Source organism: Podarcis erhardii (genome assembly GCF_964252035.2).
Source record: "Podarcis erhardii genome assembly, chromosome: 1".
Taxonomy (NCBI): Eukaryota; Metazoa; Chordata; class Lepidosauria; order Squamata; family Lacertidae; genus Podarcis; species Podarcis erhardii.
This window is the reverse complement of record NC_138497.1, coordinates 42,542,144-42,562,406: the sequence shown is the minus strand read 5'-3', so window position 1 is coordinate 42,562,406 and position 20,263 is coordinate 42,542,144. Positions and strand designations below refer to the sequence as shown.

General features: G+C 40.3%; 1 protein-coding gene across 1 annotated transcript in view; it reads right to left on the bottom strand.

The window, feature by feature from the left end:
- The window catches only part of EIF2AK4 (eukaryotic translation initiation factor 2 alpha kinase 4), a 45,464-nt gene that overhangs the window by 4,809 nt on the left and 20,392 nt on the right, over positions 1-20,263 (bottom strand). Inside the window, exons 13-33 of the mRNA XM_081857905.1 lie at positions 20,090-20,159; positions 18,102-18,185; positions 17,095-17,217; positions 15,442-15,546; positions 14,958-15,012; positions 14,418-14,497; positions 13,364-13,465; positions 12,560-12,610; positions 11,955-12,191; positions 10,581-10,656; positions 9,723-9,844; positions 8,782-8,831; positions 7,701-7,869; positions 6,365-6,481; positions 4,586-4,651; positions 3,538-3,708; positions 2,899-3,033; positions 2,709-2,816; positions 2,040-2,168; positions 1,135-1,221; positions 796-908 (exon numbers count right to left, since the gene is read on the bottom strand). Coding sequence (XP_081714031.1) covers positions 796-908; positions 1,135-1,221; positions 2,040-2,168; positions 2,709-2,816; positions 2,899-3,033; positions 3,538-3,708; positions 4,586-4,651; positions 6,365-6,481; positions 7,701-7,869; positions 8,782-8,831; positions 9,723-9,844; positions 10,581-10,656; positions 11,955-12,191; positions 12,560-12,610; positions 13,364-13,465; positions 14,418-14,497; positions 14,958-15,012; positions 15,442-15,546; positions 17,095-17,217; positions 18,102-18,185; positions 20,090-20,159 — 2,250 coding nt within the window. The remainder of the gene's footprint in view (positions 1-795; positions 909-1,134; positions 1,222-2,039; positions 2,169-2,708; positions 2,817-2,898; positions 3,034-3,537; positions 3,709-4,585; positions 4,652-6,364; positions 6,482-7,700; positions 7,870-8,781; positions 8,832-9,722; positions 9,845-10,580; positions 10,657-11,954; positions 12,192-12,559; positions 12,611-13,363; positions 13,466-14,417; positions 14,498-14,957; positions 15,013-15,441; positions 15,547-17,094; positions 17,218-18,101; positions 18,186-20,089; positions 20,160-20,263) is intronic.

Genomic DNA, 20,263 nt, shown 5'->3' with positions numbered 1-20,263 from the left:
CAATGGAACAGTCCTCTCAGATTTGCTGGCTGGAAAGGGTTAGGAGCAAGTAGCTTCACTGGTGGAAGGGGATGTCTCCTACTACACCTCTGAATAGGTCTGCAGGTGAAGATCTGCTACTGGAAGTTCTTTTGGTGGTGGTAAGGCCCCAAATGGGGCATTCAGGGGGGTGACAGGCAGTCTTTGATCCACTGGATCTCCAAATTCATGAGAGATGTCTGATGACTGCCTAGCTTCGCAACACCTGGGATAGAGGGAGGAACCAATGGTGCAGGGTTGAAAAACTAAGGAACTGGAGGGGGACCAAAGTATGGCCCTGGCCAATGTGAGCCAGAATTGCTCTGGAAGGGGCAGTTCAGATGCCCCTTCCACACGATTGCCAATTTAGGTAATAAATCAAAAGGCGATGTGATAAATTGTTATGTTGTTCAACACATGACAACTTCTGTATTTTACGCCAAACAATATGCACTTATTTATCCTGAGCTGTTTGAAAATCAAGCAGGAAGGCTGCTGTTCAATGAGCTGCACCAGAGCCTAACAACACCGCTGGAAGGATTATGCCTGTGACTGTCTAAAACACACACAAACACATATAATCAAAATGTGGTATTTGTGGCCTTGTGTTTTGAAATGATTTTGCATTTGATTGTTATTGTAACGGTGTAGTGATTTGCGTTTTGGTTCTGTTGTGAGCCACCTTGGAACACATTTATATGGAAAAGTGGCATACAAATTTTACTCCTAATGCAATTAGTGTCTTATTTCCCCAAGTTACTATGCATTATTAGCTACCTGTTGCTTCTTTCGTCACAGAATTTGGTCCTCAGTTTCTGAGCCAGATGATCTACTAGATCAGACTCCAAAATCCTTTTCTCTGTCTGCCTTTCCTTCTCAAACGATTTCACCTACAAAAATGCAAAATAGGTGTTTGATTCCCCTTTGAATTACTCCCATCCAGACACTGACCAGATTGGACCTCCTTTAAGCATCATCAGCGAGGTGGTTGCATTATGTGCCCTCAGACAACGCTGTGGAAAAGAGCGCCCAACATTTGGGAGTGTGAGCAAACAGGGCAGAAACAACAGGTGAAGAAAAGCAGAAGGGGAAAGACGCAACCCAGGCACTTTTTACCTTTACATGATTTCCTTCTTTATCAGAGACAAGGGCCACGTAGGTGATCCCGGAACACCTGCAATATTCTTGCAGTTCCTCCTGGGACTAAAACGATCACAAATTACACAAAAAATAAAGATTAGATTTCACAGCACTGAATGTTTTCTGGGTAGACACACAGAAAGACAGTGTGGCTGAGAATGATGCACTTGAACTGAGGAGAGGCGGGTTCAAATCCCTTCCCACGAAGCTTGCTTGGGCCAGTCACTGTCATTCAGCCTGATCTACTTCACAGAGTTGCAGTGGGGATAAGAACGGGGAGGGGAGGAGGCATAACTTTGCACCCCTCTAAGTTCTCAGGGAAGAATGGAAATATTTTTTAAAATGCAATAAATATAATCCATACCAGGCAAAAGTATCAAGTTTTCTCTGCTTGGGCAAACTTGAGGAGTGCTCATACAAGGTATGTTGTTGAGCTTTATAAGGTTTCAACAATTTTAAAGTGAGACCCAAGGGGTGGGATTCAACTACAGTGGTACCTCAGGTTAAGTACTTAATTCATTCTGGAGGTCTGTTCTTAACCTGAAACTGTTCTTAACCTGAAGCACCACTTTAGCTAATGGGGCCTCCTGCTGCCGCCGGAGCACGATTTCTGTTCTCATTCTGAAGCAAAGTTCTTAACCTGAGGTAATATTTCTGGGTTAGCGGAGTCTGTAACCTGAAGCATATGTAACCTGAGGTACCACTGTAAATCCTTGTACGGGTGGAACAAGTTACACAACAGGAGTTGCTCCCTCAACCATCCCCAAATCTGTTCCAGGGGGACAGAACAAATCAAGGGTGTTTTTTTTGGGGGGGGGGGGGAGTCCTGCTGTGCAGCTGGAAGTTATTGAGTGCTATGATGAATATATTAGGCGATTTACCTGGGACCAGTCGTACATGATTTCAGCTGCAATTCCTGCAGCCCAGAGCTTCTGAACAATATTGAGAGCTCTTGCCATTGACGTCTGGCCAACACTAACGACTAACAGGTCGCAAGAGCTCACTGTAATCTGGAAGAAAAGGAAAGGGGGGGGGGACCAAATGGTTAGAATCCTTGAGGAACTGCCCCACCACTGTTTTTGAAACGATTAAGTCAGAATGGCAGTGAACTTTGCTTTTGATACATAAAGCAGTCCTAGCTACTAAATAATGGTCATATTATTGATTAATAATCATAATTATTTGGACAGCTTGGAAGGTGCACAGGCTGGGGGCAAACAACAATTTGGAGAAGCCGACAGAGACTTTTTGGAAACAAAGAGTTTAACTCTTTTTTTCCTCCCAAAAAAAAAAAAAAGTTTACATGCATTTCTACGTTACACAGTTGGAAGCATCCAGGTATTAGTTCCACCCTCACCATTTGCATGACCCTAATTACAGCAATGAAAAACTTAAGTGAAACAAGCATTAGCAGTCTTAAGACTATTTGCTATATTTTCATGTCAATGATAATGTTTGAGAGAGATTAACACTTCTGCAGCTTTGTTACTCTTTACTGAGTTTACATTTAAAGGATTTTTAAAATGTAATGCAAAGGAATGCAAACGTACAGGCTCTTCCATACTCAAAACGGCTGAGCTTATTCTGTCTATAGCTATGCTGACTCCAACTGCTGAAGGAACTGGACCAACTGCTTGTGGGCCTCTGAACTGTGGAATCTGAGAAGACAAAAAGCAGAGGTATACTAGAAAAGTATCAACCATAGCTTAAATTTATAAGCACAAAATTATAAGCACTCACCAAATGATCGTATCTTCCCCCAGCAGCGAGAATGTCAGTAACTATCCTGTGTCTGCGTTTAATATATGCAATAAACTGAAAAATAATTCCATTGTGTTGCTGTATTTTATAAACCAATCCCAAATTTATGGATACCTGCAAGATAAAATGTTGAGTTTATGTCGTCATCTTAGACTTAAGCCAACTGCAGTAAGCAGAAATGGTACAAATGTTCAAATTAACAAGCATGTAAAGTTATTTCAGGTACTAAAATGAGAATTGAAATTCCCTAAGGAAGGTGGCAGTGATCCTAAGCAGCATCTATCCCCTCCTGCCTGGCTTTTCACAGGGTGGGGTGTGCAAGAGCTATTGTTATCCATCTGTCTCAAGCTTATCCTTTCTACTGGCGTACAACTGGTCATTTTCAATTAATGACCTAAGTAAACTGGTCAGATCTCCCACCCCCTGTAAAGTAAAAGCCCCCCAATACTACATATTTTAAATTTTTTGCATGTTGCGCACTTAAGGTGACCAGCTTCAGTAGGTGCTTTCTTTATGGCAATTAAATCTGGAAAATCTGTTACGATTAATCAGTGGCCTGACACATAAGAAATACCGTTCTAACCCATTTATTTTGACTTTTAAAAAACTCTTACAAACCTGAATTTTTATGCCAAGTTTCTTTAGCAGACCCACTGTTTCCTCAAGCTCTTTCATGCCAAGTTTCACCAGCGAGGTGGCCCCCGTCTTTTGCTTCAATATCGTGTTTAACAATGGCATCAGATCTTGCAACTCCCCTTTCTGTTCAATGAATTTGTACAGTTGAGCAAGCTGAAAGGCAAGAGATGGGTATAAATAAAGCACATATGAAGGAATTGCTACGTGCTGGTTGGAACTAAAGGCAAAAGAGCAGAAAGCCCTATCAGCAAAGCAAACTGGCAAACAAAGCAGCTGTTTTAAAATGGGACTATGTGAGTCCTAAATGGAGCCGCAGCCAGTATTCTGGACCAACATTTTGTACCAGTTGAAGTTTCTGCATCATCTTCAAGGGCAGCACCATCGAGAGTGTGTTGCAATAACCTATTCTGGAAGTTACTAGAGCATGGAGTACAATGGACAAGTCATCTCCACCCCAAAGTAGCCAGAGCTGGTGAATCAGTTTGAGCTGGAAACAGGCACTCCTGAGCTTCCAGTGACCATGCTGGAGCATATCTGCTTTTCATAATTCAGCTTCCAATTTACTGGCCTACTTCCAGCTCACTGCTACCTCCAAGCACTGACCTTGCACCCTAGTGCCCTTTCCTGATTTAGATAGAAAAATGGGCGTGATCTGCATATTGGCAACAGTTCCCAGTGGTTTCAGTATGTTAAATACTGTCTGTTTCCAATAGATAAATCTCAGCTAACTTAAATATAATGGTCAATGCCAACCAATGTAAAAGACAGTATTGGGAGGGAGTAGCTATGCCCTGCCTGTTATAAATGGGAAGAAGGAGAATATAAAAATAAAAGTTAAGTAAAATGCTCATGGAAGTATTTGCACTCTCTTGAACCTCCACAGTACTATGAAAGAAAACTAAACATGTTGCTTTTAATTTTTAACCACTCTGAGAATCTCTCAGGGCTCAAGTGTGGAGTATAAATGTATCTATACATCAAAAATAACACACACACATGCACATAACCAAGGCATTTTCATATTACTTACATTGTTTGATGATAGAGAAATGTTGCAGAACTTGGCTTCCACTTCTCTTTTAGTTAATTTTTCAGTCTGCAGCAAAATAAATGATCAACATACAAGCTGTTTGATATTCTCTTATTTCTAGTTGTGGGGGGGACTTAAAAGAGAATTTGTGTTTTTTAAAACCAAGCAGTGCTTAAATTTTATAAAATAAAATAAAAATGTGACATTTAAATTTCTGTCCTGTCACCCGTAAAATGTTCAACATTTATATGCAGATTATTACTAAACTTTATCTACATGTCTCCTTATATTGGAAGGTCTCAAGGAAACTTACAAAGAAAATGAAGAAATATTTTAAACCATACACCGATTATAACTAAAAGTGATCACACTAAACATCCCCCAAGTACATATTTCCCACAAATGATCACTGTGACAGAACATTTTGTTGTATTTGCAAATAAAAAAATACAAGAAGGAAACAGTTAAAAATAATCCACTGAGTGAGAGACATACACCAACGTTCAAATGCTTGGGTGTGTTAAAAAAAGTCTCTGAGGAGGTTTGAGGCAAGCATACAGGCAAGTACGCCAATGGCGTACCACAACTCAACATTTCTTGCCCTCTGAAACCCAACAGTTCTGTCTCTGCCCTTGGAAGAAGGTCTGAATGCAAATCCTGGAATTTGGTGTCGCACCTGAACTGATCTTAAGTTCTGCTCTGGTTATGTTTTGGGTGAAGGATTGTATCTCAGTGGTGAAGTATTTGCTTTGCATTCAGGTAGTCCCAGGGTTCAAGCCTCAGCATCTCCAGGTAGGGTTGGATATATCAGGGTTGAAACCCTGGAAAGCCACTGCCAGTCAGTGTGGACTATACTGAGCTAGTGTCAGGGACTGTGCTGCGGAGGCTGCACTGAGGAGGAATTGGTGGGAGTCTCCCCCTCCTGCTGCTCCTGACCAGGATCCCGAATCTTCCCAGGAGCACTGGGAGAGGACAGATTTGGAACGGTGGTTTGCAGAGGGACATAGTTCAGAAGACCAAAGTTGGGAAGAACTGGGTGGTGAACAGCTAGGAGGAGGAGAAGTGGGAGAGGGAGAGTTAACAGACTCTCTTTCGCTGGAAAGCATCCATCTGCTCAGGCCAAGGTCAAGGAGAACAGATAAGGTGGCAGCACAGAAAGCAAAGTGGCTGCGAGATCAGGTTGCAAGGTGCGGAAGTGACGTGGATGACAAGAGGGGAATTGGGTGGAACCCTTAATTGGGAGCACCTTCATTCCTAGAAATGGATTCTTTGTTCTCATACTATGAGCATTAACAGTTCTAACTGGCAAGAGACTCCTTTTGCTTTGTTCTGCTTATCTACTGCCAAAGCGGGGAGGTAGCTGAGTCCCTGAAACCTGATAGCTAGATGGACAGGCACAAGCTTCACATGCAACATGTGCCAGAATGTGGCTGTCCACAGGAAAACCAATGCTGTATGAAGAATAAGCATCCACACCACTATCTCCAGGGTTCCTGAACCAGCAAGATGTGTGTACAAATCTCCTTTGCTGAATCACGGCAAGCAGAGCTAGTGCATCACAGCCTAAAGGCAGTTGGGGGCATTTGAGCCAATGTTCACCTTAACGTTACTTTCCTGCTACTTGAACCCATTGTCTTTTCCTCCTCTCTGTGATCCTGGTGAACGCCTACTCTTCCTTTTCCCACTGGCCACTCCTTCAAAACCTACTGCAATGATTTATGCAGCTTGTCTGCATCCAATAAAGTACTCTTGTGGTTACTGAACACATAAATGACTTACCACAGCATCATAGAGAATGATGTAAACTTGATTGAGTTTATCTTCAGGTATCCCACAATGCAGGAGGATAGCTTTCAGTAAGGCAGTGTGATTCAAGAAGATGCTATAGTTTCTTTCCTAAGAAAGAGCAAAGTTTGGTGTTTATGCCCATTACTTTTTTAATGATAGCCAAATTTGAGTTTTCTTAAGTCAGCAAAAAAAAGTTCACTAATCATTCGATCTCCTAATACAGTGGTACCTCGGGTTACATACGCTTCAGGTTACAGACTCCGCTAACCCAGAAATAGTGCTTCAGGTTAAGAACTTTGCTTCAGGATGAGAACAGAAATCGTGCTCCGGCGGTGCAGCGGCAGCGGGAGGCCCCATTAGCTAAAGTGGTGCTTCAGGTTAAGAACGGACCTCCGGAATGAATTAAGTATTTAACCCGAGGTACCACTGTATATAGCATTGTGTCTTGCACATCAGAATGGAGGTTTACTTCAAACTTGGAGGAACTCGTTTGAAACGGCACTTAAGCCGTGCTAGCTGTGTACAACTTGAAAACAGTGGTCAGGTTCCAATGAACCATGAAACTTGTTCTCTCAGTCTAAGCAGGCTGAGATTCATTCATCTGCGACAGAAGCCTTCTTGCTCTACCCTGGCACTGCAAAAAGTGGTTTTGAAATGGAGTAGTATGGAAAACAGCTTGGACTATAGTATTGTGGTGTGAAGAGGGTGTGTCGGAAAACATCAAAAACTCTGTTCAGCTCATGCAACTTCACTGCATAAATCTAAGCAGTTCTTGGCATCCTAGCTAATTATTCAAATTTTGTATTTAATTTATAAATATTTGTAGAATCATTAACATATAAGCTTCAGTAAATAAAAATGAAGGCTACGTTTATGCCATGCTGGATTGTGGCTGTGTTCTCGGCGTGATTTTCCAGTAATTTTAGATGGTACAAGTTCCCTGCAGTTTCATAACATCTGCTTCTGCTCTGCAAATTTTTTTCTTAAAATGTTTTGAGATTTTTCAAAAGAAAGTATGTCAAAATCTTTGGGAAAATCCAACATTTTCTCCTTAATGTCTTGCTTACAGATACTAAACACATACACTCCATGATGAGAAGTCTGGCAAAGATATGTTACAGTTGGGTAGAGAGGCAAGAAAAACTAAACTGCATAAAATTTTGAAAGACCTCTGTAAGGCAAGTTATAAAATGGACCAAATTCATTCCTACTCTGCCCTAACATTAAATAGGGGATAAGTGCAGGAGGAGAAAGAGACTCCTTTTAAACTAAACTAAAACTAAAACACTGTATGTTTTGGAAAAAAAGAAAAGAGAGGAACACTTACCTGCAATACTGGAAACTCTTGGATTATTTCAGAAATTGTGTAGATTGCTTCTGCAATAGGTAGAAAACTGTTGCCAGCAGGAGTGATTATATCCAAAGCGCATTCTAAGAGCTCTCTCGGATGACAGCGGTCTAATTTCCGAGGCCTGAAAACCCGCTCAATACAATATCTGGGAGGGCGGGAGGAAAATGTGAATATTTTACATTTTAAAGCATTTTTATTTATTTTTAGTTATTTGACATATTTATTGCTATTTTGGGGGGAGGAATAAAGCTCAACAACTTTGCGGGTGTCAGGAATTTTACTTTTTGAAATACAGTGGTGCCTCGCAAGACGAAATTAATCCGTTCCGTGAGGCTCTTCGTATAGCGGTTTTTTCGTCTTGCGAAGCAAGCCCATTGACAACTTAGCGGATTAGCACTATTAGCGGTCTAGCGGCTTTTAGCGGATCAGCTGTTAAGCGGCTTAGCGGATCAGCTGATAAGCGGCTTAGCGGCTTAGGAAAAGGGGGGGGGAGGGGAAAAAACCCGCAGGAACTCGCAAGACATTTCGTCTTGCGAAGCAAGCCCATAGGGAAATTCGTTTTGCGAAGCGCCTCCAAAACCGAAAACCCTTTCGTCTAGCGGGTTTTCCGTCTTGCGAGGCGTTCGTCTTGCGGGGCACCACTGTATAGCAACCCTAGGTTCCAAGAACAATTGCAACACAAAAGAACAGCAACGTACAATATATCAACAGCAAACAATTAACACAGCCAATAAAATCATGTGCAGAGATCAACAATTACTGGACATTCCCAAAGGTCTGGGCAAATAGATATGAAGCTGCCTTTTACAGTGCTAAACATTATTGACTCATCTACCCCCATTCTGCTTGCAACAATTGGCTTTGACTTGAGACTTCTCCAGTGCTGCTACTCAAGATTTCTTTTGTAAATGGAAATGCCAGGGAATGGTACAACATGCAAAGTGTGAACTATGGCCTCTCCTATATAGGTTAGATTTATTTTTAAAGGTACAAAAATTAGACAGGCAGGTACTACATTTGAAGAAAGAATGAAATGATTCCTGGGCCATGCCCTTACCTTTTCAAATTTGTTATGTTATTTCTAGCTACATATCTTGCAAAAGGAATCTGGAGGGGAAAATGTAAAATGCAGATTGTAAATAAAAAAATAAGCATATCAAACAAAAGCAGTTGAAATGATTTTGCAGTGAACATGGTAATTAATGAAATAGAGAAAATTAGGCTTCTTATCATTATAGGACTTCAGAAATGATTTCCATTGATTGTCAAAAGTTCATGTTAATTCCAAATAGGCAATGCTAGTGAAAGTTTCCCACCAAAATTTCCAGTAGGTTCATCTATCATTCTAATTTATGTGGTTTCAGATTTTGTGAAATTCTTCCAGTAATCAATATTTTATAGCTAAATGAACAGAATAACCCTTTGAAATTGTTGCTAGTTTAATCCTGTAAATGAGCATTTTATTTTTACCAGAATTGGCCGGAACTATGACATGAATAAATAAGGAGGTAAAAAGGAACAGGCACGTCAGAGCACCTTTTCAATTGCAGCTAATAAAATTCTTTAAAACACTTCCTCCAATCAGACTGCACGATCATTTACTACTACTACTACTATATTATTATTATTATTATTATTATTATTATTATTATTATTATTATTATTCTATGCTGTAGTGACAAAAATACCAAAAGAAGATAATTTGTCACACTGGGAATGTGTTGTTGACTACGTAAAGACAATTCTGAGTTAATCTGCCTTTTATAAACCCTAGAAATTGTTTCCTTAATACGTCAGGTTTCCGCATGAGAGAATATTTTAAGAGGGAAGGGAGAGTGGTTGCAAAGTAGTAAGGTCTTATAGGAATTCAGCTGCATGGAAGACCAGCCTACAATGCCAACATCAAGGTCTGAATCAGCCCTCATCGTCAACAAAGGAAAGTTGGTAAAGAGCCTGGGCAGAAACTCAGAGATCACTTAACTCCGCACTAGTACTCACCCTGAGATCATAAGGAAGCATCACCAACATCCCACTGTGATCCATTAAATATGAAGCTTCATTGTGTTCGTAGAGTTTTCTGTTCCTGGGCATAAGAAAGGGGGTGTGCAGCTTGATAGCTCCTGTTCAAAAATGGTTGAAAGTGTCTAATTTCTGCACCACAAACAGCGAACTAACAGACAATTTTAGAAAGCCAATGCACTCTATGTAACATTCCTTTTTTCCTTAATAATAAGAAAGCTGTATGTTCATGATTGGCTGGTCAGGACTCTGTAAGAGATAATGGGTCTATCCCTGTAATAGGTGCAGAGAAGAAAGAGGACTCTCTCATTGCCAAAAGATTGAATTGCCGCTGTAGTTTTGGTGGCCACTTAAATTCTCTTTGCATAGAATTCACACGTACTTTTTCTTGTGAAAACCTTACTGGAATAAACTGGAGCATTATGGGTTCTTGGGCAGAGTCCATTAATTTCAACAGAGATCATCCTGGAAAATTGTGCCTATGAATGCTATGTAAGAAAATTTAGAATATGCGCCGAATCTTATTTGGCAGAGTAAGCCTGCCAAATCGTGCTCTGTTGTAGGGGAATTAAAATTACCACAGCGGCCCACAAGACAGTGCTTTTGGACTGGCTCTGGAAAGGTGAACAGTTTGATGTTCAATTATTTGTCTTCAGTTTATTCAATTACTCAAACATTTTTTTAAGATAGAAGCAAAAACTAAAAAGGCAAAATCTTTGAGCTGATCAATGTCTCTGTAATCCATTGGCCCCACTTTTTCTGAGAGAGAGAAAATAGTTCCCTAACCCAATTTACGTATAAAACAAATTCAAGAACCAATTGTGTAAACATTCATACCATGTCTTTTAAAGATTCGGCTGACTGTCTCACATACATGTTGCTGAATCTTGATTGACTGCACCGAAAAACTGCCCTGGAATCAAGAATGATCATGATGCATAAGGAATTCTGAACACTGGAAACATCCAAAGTACAAGCCACCTCAAATCAGAACATCCATACTGTCACACCATGAGAAAGCAATATGGATGTTATACTCAGCAAAGAGTCTAACATTAGTTTTAACTAGCAGATTATTTCATTGAATATTGGCCCCTTTGCACTCTGTTGGGTGTTTTTTATACTAATAATTTAAAGATTAAACATTACAGTATTCCTGGAAATATGATGGTTAGGCTCAGAAACATGTCTCAGAATATCTGTCGAGAATCCAGATGGTTTAAAAAACAAAAACAGGCCCTAGGACGTAAAGGGAAAATTCAACAGAGGTGTCAGAACAGTACCATTTGCTAAAAATGCTGCTAAAAATAATGTCTCCCCTGCAACACCTGTTTTTCACATTTCTAGTCATGTAGAAAGGTATTAAATTGGGAGCAGGAGTTTTTATGCCCTCATGCCTTAACAGTATTTTACATCTATAAATAAAAATAAGAGCGGCATTGGAGACAGGGCACAAAAAGCTTTTGCAAATGTTTTGTGCCTCCTCCATGTAACCTGGTAAAAGGAAAAGAACATGTAGTTATAACTGCATGTTCTGTGCTTTCAAGCGTAAGAAGGGGACATAGATATTGACATCTTTAATGCCAATGTTGGAAGCACTACTACTGCAACTTAGTTTTATATGGCACATTGTCAAGTGTTGAAAATGCTTAATTCCCATAAGCTTTGTTCCTTGCAAGAGTAGAAAGCAGTTCTGCTCTCGCAAGGTATATACAAAACGTTTTCACCAATTTGCCCGAGCTGCTATTGTTCCATAGGTACCCTCCTAAACCTTCAGAAACATCTGCCGTGGGAAGGAAAAGTTGGGAAAGTCTCAGATCTTAAGTTCCAAGAAACTCTCTGTTACCTGCTATGCAGATAAGTTCATCTGCTCATTGGAAATGTACATCTATGTGCAACCATCAGTGGTGTGAGGCATTTGGGGGAACAGTCAGGTCAGGAGTAGGGCATTTATTCGCCCATATCATCATCTAGTATCTGCACAGGTGGTCATGCATAACCTTATGTGAGATATCAAGCAAAAGTATTCAGTTCTGGATGAGTGTGACATCTGAAGACATTCATATAAACTGGACTGCAGCATCGCCTGGCCCTAGCCTAACAAAGGAGTAAATTGTAAGACCTCAGATTTCAACAGCAGCTGTGGGTTATTTATTTATTTGTTTGTTTTATTATTCCTGCAGGGTACTAGTCATTAAATTTAAAGCAAACCTTGAGAATGTCACTGTCATAGGTGTAATCAATTGCAGGAGAGATGCGCTGTGAAAATATCTGACCCATCATTGTCCGGTAAGCTTTCCCATCCACATTCGCTAAAGTATGATGAAGCACTTCGTGAAGTTCAGACTCCTCCATCTGAGGTGGAGGAAGGTGTTCACTTTTTAACAACTCCATTGCAGTTGGTCTTTTGGAAGGATCATGGTTCAAGAGCCAAGCAATAACCAATTTCTAAAAAAAGAAGCAAAAATAAATAGTCCTTTTAAAAAAAAAAAAAAACATTTTTATTGCTCTTTTCTTTTTAGTCACATCTTCCCAACAACACACTTAAAGTAAATAATTGTAACGTCAATATTCCACAAGTGGCATAAGTTCCAGAGTAAAACATAAATTAATCTTTTGGAGCCATTCTAATGAGCTCTGCAGGCTCAACACTTCAGTGTCAGTAGTTTACTTCCCCTTTCTATAATTTATTTTCCTTTGTCTCTAGTGCTATATTGTAATTGCTTGGGCGTGCACTGGTGTGAAACAAAGAGGGTAAAATTATGCTTACACTTTGAGAACACAGAACACAGCAATTGAAAAAGGTTTATGAATACCTGTTTTGCATTCTTCACTTCATCAAAGTCTTCTGGAAATTCAATAGAAGGCTGGGAAAAAAGCAGAGTAGAATCAAACATGAAGAAAGTTGCAAAAGATATGCTTCCCCAAAGCCAGATTTTTTTTTTTTGCATTCAGAACAATATAATTTAAAGATTGCAAGTTCTTCAGTCAAATGCCCAAGTGCATATTTCCAGGGTTTGAACAGCTGAGGGATGCCACTCAAAACTGAGTTTTCATTGTTGGCAAAGCAGTCACACCAGCAATTCTGCCAGATGGCGGTGTAGATTCTATTTATTTGTACCACTGCACAGCAAACATAGATCCCACATGTAATACAGGGCAGACACTGGCTCATTATGCATTGCATCAGGTACATGTTTATTAATGTACAATACCACTGCAAATACTTTCCCTTCATGCTTTTTACAAGTAAAAGTAAGAGCAGTAGAGTTCTCCTCCCACCCCAGGCAACGTTGAAGGTAGCAGCCCCCTTTCTTATCACAAACAATTTTTGTAGCAGGTCTAATGTATTTTACTTAACACAGCAGAAAATAAAATCTATGCTCCATAAAGACTTTGTGTTGGCTAAGTGGGTTGAGGGACATGATTAAAAACTAATAATCTCTGGAAAAGGTCAACAGGAAGTTCTGGTCTAGATATTTATTTTTAAAAATATATTTGCATTAAGATCTGGAACTAGAGTTTTACAATAGGTTTAATGCTGGATTCCGAGAGAAATCTGTACGTGACATAAGCAACAAGTCATGTTTGACAGGTTATTATGAAGCTTTCATACGTACAAGCCTTAGCTGACTGAGAACAAAAATCCTTTCCGATGCAGTCGTCAATGGATGGTAAGACATCTCAAAGAATATTATGCCCAAACTGAAGAGGTCCACTTTCTAGTAGAAAAAGATTGAAAGCATAAGTAAGTGTAGTTGCAAAGAGGGAAATAATACATCGCTGCCCATTCCCCTAAGTTTAAAAAGGTAAAGGTACCCCTGCCCATTCGGGCCAGTCTTGCCAGACTCTAGGGTTGTGCGCTCATCTCACTCTATAGGCCGGGAGCCAGCGCTGTCTGCAGACACTTCCGGGTCACGTGGCCAGCGTGACAAGCTGCATCTGGCGAGCCAGCGCAGCACACGGAACGCCGTTTACCTTCCCGCTGGTAAGCGGTCCCTATTTATCTACTTGCACCCAGGGGTGCTTTCGAACTCCTAGGTTGGCAGGCGCTGGGACCGAACGACGGGAGCGCACCCCGCCGCGGGGATTCAAACCGCCAACCATGCGATCGGCAAGTCCTAGGCACTGAGGTTTTACCCACAGCGCCACCTGCGTTCCTGTAATGGTTGTAAACTTACAACCACTAGAATGGTTGTAAGTTTACAACCATTCTAATAAGGCTAAGCACAGAGTCACAATCTGCTCGCTTTACCTTACTGCAGAGCCATTCCTTTGGGGGGACCTTACTGAGACTGTTTTCTGACGTAACATTCAAGCAACATTTTGTAACTGAATTTGATTTAGATAAGGAGAGCAGAATCTTAAGCTCTCCATGTGCTAGAGGAAGGCACATCTACAAATTATTTCAGTCTGTGTGTGTGTGTGTGTGTGCGCGCGTGCGTGCGTGCGCACGGACATGTGTGTTGCCAATCCTCTTTCTCCTTGCTGGGCTCCCTTGTCATAATGGGCAAAGGAACTTCAGCAGTGCTTTTGGAGGGAGCACAGGAATTCCAGCATCGAAAACTAGCAGCAGACAGGCACCCTATGCACAGAAAGATCTCTACATTCAACTCACAAGACTGGGATCAAAAAAGCCCTCATACCTAACACAGTTTCCAAAGGGATTTTTACCTGATTGTAAGTAGATTTAGTACTTCCTTGGACCTCTGGGCTCACATAAAGAGCGGTGCCAACCATTCCTGTTAAGTTACCTATTAAGGACAACACTTAGTTACCAACTGCACCGCAGAAGCACTGTCAAAGTCAAGAAAAATCTAGGCATTTCATAGTATTTTCTTTAAATGGAGAAGTTGGTTGTTGTTTTAAAGTATTTGTCCAAATATTGGTATTAGTTCAAATTTTTAGCAATCCTGTAATTACCATCTCTCTTACAGTACATTACAAGCAATTAATGTTTTGTATAAATAATTTGCTTATACAGTGGTACCTCGGGTTAAGTACTTAATTTGTTCTGGAGGTCCGTTCTTAACCTGAAACTGTTCTTAACCTGAAGCACCACTTTAGCTAATGGGGCCTCCTCCTGCTGCAGTGCTGCCGGAGCACGATATCTGTTCTCATCCTGAAGCAAAGTTCTTAACCTGAGGTACTATTTCTGAGTTAGCGGAGTCTGTAACCTGAAGCATATGTAACTCGAGGTACCACTGTACCTACCAGAAGGATCACTTTTCACCAAACCATCATCTCCTTCTCCTTGTCTTGTGTCTGCCTGAAAAAGAAACCCCAGAAAACCTGAATTGTATTCCGCCCCAGATTGTTGGATGGTTCAAAATTGTAGATATTCCAAAATCTATGCAACAGACACAAGTACTAGATTCAAATCTCTTCTCAGTTATGAAACTCACAGGGCCAGTATGTACAGGATAGCACTAACTCAAAAGAATTCATAATGTGAAGGTACAATGTGAGTACCTTAAAAGAACAGTAGGATTAAAATGTAAGACATACTACTGAAGTGACAAAGTACAAAGAGACAGTGCAGTGAAAAACCACAATTATCTTTTATCAAAAAGAGGTTCTTCCACACTGTGCATACAAACAAAAACTAATACGCAACCTCTTTTATGTAGCAATAATTATTTTTCAACATGGCTTACATTATACATTTTTACAGTTCAACTTTTAAAAAAGCACCTACTACATATGCTGGGTGATCTGTTGCCAAACCAAAATCACCAATTTTCACATGGTCTTCGGAATCTAAAAAAATGTTGACAGGTTTCAGATCTCGGTGAATCATTCCCTTTTAATAAAATAAAACAGAGTTTGATATTAGAGAATTGGTATGTATATAGATCACATATCAATATATATGGTACAGGCCCAGGATACCTAAGAAACTGTATATTTCTATATACGTCTGCCTGCTGATTAAAATTTGCAGAGGGGACTTCTCTCTGCATCCCAACAGTGGCCGGAAGTGCAATTTGTTGGAGAAAGCTCCCACTGAAGCCAAGTGGAGCTTCTCAGTGAACAATGCAATTTTATGCATGTTTATTCAGAAATAACTCCCACTATGTTCAGTGGGAGTTACTTTCAGGTAAGTGTGTATAGGACCATTGCTTAAGTTAGCTGCATCAACTCAAATCACTAGGAAAGTTAGTCATGATTTACTTCCCAAGTACAGTGGCACCTCGGTTTACGAACAGCCCTGTTAAAGAACTATTCAGTTTATGAACTCTGCAAAACCAGAAGTAGTGTTCCGGTTAGCGAACTTTACCTTGGTCTATGAACGGAAGCTGAATGGTGGAAGGGCACCGGCGGTGGGAGGTCTCATTAGGGAAAGCACGCCTTGGTTTAAGAACGGACTTCAGGAACAGATTAAGTTCTTAACAGAGGTAACACTGTACTGGCATGGGATTGCAATGTAAGTTTAGGTTCTACTGACTTCAAGGAGAACTAAGTGCAAGTAACTTAAATCCAGATCCAATCTTTAAATATTCTACACATTCCTACTTCATAGAGGAGTTTTATTTTAAGTTTCTCTAAGAATTTGCTATTGCTCCTAAGAAGGCAATGCTAAACATATACACTTACAAGGGGCTTTCCTTGCTGAAAGCATCTCTTTTTGAAAGGATACCCTTTGCTCTAATTAAAACATAATTGAATGAGGTACTCATTACTTAGAAAACTCCTAACAATCGACCAAGTCTCTTGTAACTAATGAAAAATATGTGCAGATCAAATAGGTCAGGGACGTCCAACTCCCAACAGACTGCGATCTATTAACAGTATTAAAAAACTGGCAGTGATCTACTCATTGTCGTAAAAAGACTGGCAGTGATCTTCCCAAAGTTGTTGAGTTTTTTTTAGTAAGCCAAAGTTGGGGTTGTTGGTTTTGTTTTGTTTTGTTTGCTTTTTTGTAAGGAGATCGCTGAGCGGCCAGAGATCAACCAGGATCTACCAGGAACACCCTGCAATCTACCAGTAGATCACGATCTACCTGTTGGACATGCCTGAAATAGGATATTGTTCGTATTGTAGAAGAACCAGTGTGGACCAGTGGGTAGAAAGTCAGACTAGGACTGGGATATTTGTACTACAACTCCCAGCAGCCCGGCAGCCTGGTGAGGAATAATGGGAGCTATACAACATATGGAAGGTATCAGGTTGGCGAAGGCTGTGAAATTCCTTCTCTCTCTCATCTCTACAGTTTATTGTGGAAGATAAAAATCTATGCAGCTCTGAGCACTTTGGAGCATGGGCAGGGTAAAAGTGGATTAAACCAAAACAAACATGAATACAAGCCCAATTATCTTAATTGATTGAGTTTGGCATGAATGTGGCTCACCTTTTCATGGATATAAGATAATCCATCCAGAATTTCCCGGAAAAATCTCCAGAGGCGATTGGTATCTTCATATAGGCCTTGGTCAATGGTATCCCGCAAAGTGCTCTTTTCACAATATTCCATCTTCAGATATAAGATGAAGAAACAGTTGAAAAACAGGAAGCCACATTCACTTCATGGTTATGCTTAGCACTGAACACACTTCTTACTATATCACTGTGATGGTATTAGCATATATAAACATTTTCTGTTCAAGTTTGTAGCCTACTCTTTTGATGAACATATGTGATTTTAATAAACATTACTAGCCGGCTACATTTCATAAGTACTGTGCTTGAACCCTAAATGCAATGAGCTGTTGTAATAGGGTGAAATAGAAATCAAAGCCAAACAGTTTTGTTTTCAGAGTCATTCAAAAATCACCACCACCAAATAAATGCTGGATACAGAGATTAAAAAACAAAAAAGACCAACCCCTGTGAATTCATCCCTCCTTACCACGGAACTAAGATAACTAGGGGAAGTGGGGCGTAGGAATCATTTGCACATTCATAGTAAACCATTAACTATGATCTACAGTGGTGCCCCGCAAGACGAACGCCTTGCAAGACAGAAAACCCGCTAGACGAAAGGGTTTTCCGTTTTGGAGGTGCTTCGCTAAACGAATTTCTCTATGGGGTTGCTTCGCAAGACGAAAAAATCTTGCGAGTTCCCGCGGGTTTTTTTCGCTCCCCCCCCTTTTCCTAAGCTGCTAAGCCGCTTAACAGCTGATCCGCTGATAAGCCACTTAACAGCTGATTGCTAAAAGCCACTAGACTGCTATTAGCGCTAATCTGCTAAGCTGTCAATGGGCTTGCTTCACAAGACGAAAAAAACGCTAGACGAAGAGAATCGCGGAACGGATTATTTTCGTCTTGCGAGGCACCACTGTACCTGTGATGTACAAATGCTGCCTTAGGCTCAATTAAAAATGCTATCTTCTACAACGTAGTCTAAGAGTTTCTAACCTGAATGTACAGATGGTGAACAGTCTGAATCGCTGACGTTTCATCCTCTTCACTGTGACTATTTTTCCCTTTGTAGCCTTCATCCTGTGTCAGATAAACACAAGAGTAGAATGCAAGCAAACAGATATTATCCATATATCTAGTGATATTCACAAACCAAGTGACTGCTCGTACTTTTTAAAACCACAGTGGTTTTTATGTGCCAAATCAAATTGTGCTCTGTTTCCGTTTTTACTTGGATTGAATTTTATTTTTCTTGACATCAAGCAGCAGCATGAGCCCCCAACACATCACTGCATTATACTTGCATGTATGGCCACATGAGCCTGTATGCTAATACCTATGCCTGCTTGTAGGATCACTTAACATAAGACTGGGGCGGCGGCACTGGATTCATAATATTAACAGTATGTACGAATCTACCCTCAACCATGCAAACCTATCATCCTGAGATCTGGACCATTAGCTTGTCAAATGTTTTACCTTCATAACTGGAGCATGCTGCCATGTAAAACATAATACTAAGGAAACACCCTTAAGTTTAAATACCAATAAAAGCGATGGTGCAAAAATGCTGGACTCATTATTAGGTAGTGACAACAGATTTGGCTGGACTTGCTGGCAGGCCACCGTGGGGGGAGGTTTAGTCCACCTGCCCAGACTATCCAAGATACATTGCCAGCAACGTGAGCTGTCAATCAAGGATCCAGGCAGAATGCTTAATTCTTTTTTCTTTGTTCTTTCTACAGCCAGAAATCTAACTGGAGATCTAATCAATATTTTTATGGCAGGCGAATATGTTTTCTATACCAGCCCTTTGGAAAGCTCTACATTCCAGAATTCAAAGGCACAGCTGCTGCTCTCACAGTGGAACAAGAATTTGACTTCACTCCAGAAGTAGTAGTGTCAGTAATGCTCTTGTGTAGAGCCCCAACTACATAGGGATGCAAAGCAAGGGTGTTTGAGACAGTTCTATAGGCAGTATCCTAAGGAACACTTAGGGATGTGAAACTTGAATTGTCAAATCTGGTCAAAAAGCTGGCCAGTTTTTGTCCCTAAAACATTGACTTTATTAGAACATTTAAAAAAAAAATTCTGGAAACTTCAGCTCAGCCAAAATGGGGCAGAGAGATTATTAATGGTGACTAATAGATATCAGCATATCATGTCAATGTTTCATCATTTGCATGGGCTTCCAGTCTATTTCAATTCAAAGAGGTAGTAATAAACTTTAAAGTCTTAACAGTCTTGGGGCCAGGTTGCCTGAAGGATCCCCTCTTCCAGGATATATTGGTTCAGACTTTAAGATCTTCATCAGAAGTCCTTCTTTAGGTCCTCCCAACATAAAAAGGTGGATAGGTGGTACTAGGGAGTGACTGGTGGTGACACACTGGTTATGGAATGCCCTCCCCAGTGAGGCTTGCCTGGAACCTACCATATTTTTCCGTGTATAAAACACCCCCTATTTTTGAGGACTCAAAATTTAGAAAATGGGGGGACATTGCCCCTGTGTATAAGACTCCTCCCCTTTTTAACATTATTTTTAGTAAAAAAACAAACCCTAGTCTTATACACGGAAAAGTACTGTATATTAATGCATTTTGGGGATTATAAGAAAATATTTAAAGTTTTTTTAAAAATCATGTTTCAGTATCTTTAGTTCTTGGGTAAGTATTTTTAGGATGTTTTAATGCCGTGTTGGACTGATTTTGTGCTGCCTGTGTCAGTTATGCAGATAGTTATATTGATCTTGGGTTTTTTAAGGGTGGGATTCACTTAACAAAATCCCAACAGCTTTATCGACTGCCTCTATTTAAACCTGGCTTATTTTCTATAGCATGTAGGTTTTAATGCAAAGTGACAGATGACAAATTACTGGATGCTGTATTAGTTCATGGTATCAGAATGGCTGCAACTGATGAATAACATTAGAGATCAGAATTGTTTGTAAGAGGACACAGAAAGATACTTTTAGTTACAGTATTTACCACCATAGGATTTTTGCTGTTGTCATCTTCATGATCAAAAATGATATCACTTTCAGAATCCGCTGCTGGCCTAAATCAACAGATGAAAAAGGAGAACATCAAAATCCTTGAAAAGCAGTGTTTTTCAAGCAATGTTCTATGGATACCTGAATTTCTTCAGAAGCTTATCAAATG